The sequence below is a fragment of the Emiliania huxleyi genome (assembly GCF_000372725.1).
Source record: "Emiliania huxleyi CCMP1516 unplaced genomic scaffold EMIHUscaffold_47, whole genome shotgun sequence".
Classification (NCBI taxonomy): Eukaryota; Haptophyta; order Isochrysidales; family Noelaerhabdaceae; genus Emiliania; species Emiliania huxleyi.
The window spans coordinates 392,542-393,005 of record NW_005198467.1 but is presented as its reverse complement, the minus strand read 5'-3'; the positions used below and the strand labels follow the sequence as shown (position 1 = coordinate 393,005).

The 464-nt window shown below is 72.6% G+C and overlaps 1 protein-coding gene across 1 annotated transcript in view; it reads right to left on the bottom strand.

Annotated features, from left to right (window-relative positions):
* Window positions 1-18: 18 nt before the first annotated feature.
* Window positions 19-464, bottom strand: part of EMIHUDRAFT_211276 (hypothetical protein) — a gene marked incomplete at both ends in the record, with an annotated part of 2,816 nt that continues 2,370 nt past the window's right edge. The window contains one exon of the mRNA XM_005768067.1: window positions 19-398. Coding sequence (XP_005768124.1) covers window positions 19-398 — 380 coding nt within the window. The remainder of the gene's footprint in view (window positions 399-464) is intronic.

Here is a 464-nt window from a genome sequence, read left to right as displayed (position 1 = left end):
GGGGGGGACGCGCCGGACTCGTCGGTGAGCGCGCCGGCGATGACGACGCCGTCCGTGGAGAGCGGGACGAGCATCCCGAGCGACGCGTACGCGGCCTTCTTCTTGTTGAGCTCGGACGCCTCCGCCTCGGGCTCCGCGGCGCGCCTCTCCTCCCCTCTCACCTCGACATTGCACAGCCCCGAGTCGGAGATCGCGTTGCGCAGCACGGCGCCCTGCCCCCGCGCCGTCACGAAGACGCCTACGCATCGTCGTGCGGCCGACGCTTGCAGGGAGGGAGCAGGCAGAAGGCGAGGCCCGCGCGCCGTCGCAAGGACGCCTCGGCGCGACTGGCCGCGGATCGTGTTTCCTTCGACGCGCGGCGCGCCGCCCTCCCGGATCACAATTCCGTCCTTGTTGCCCTCGAGCAGGTTGTTCGCCACCTTGGGGGGGAGGGGGGAGGGGAGGGGAGAGGGGGGGAGGGGGGA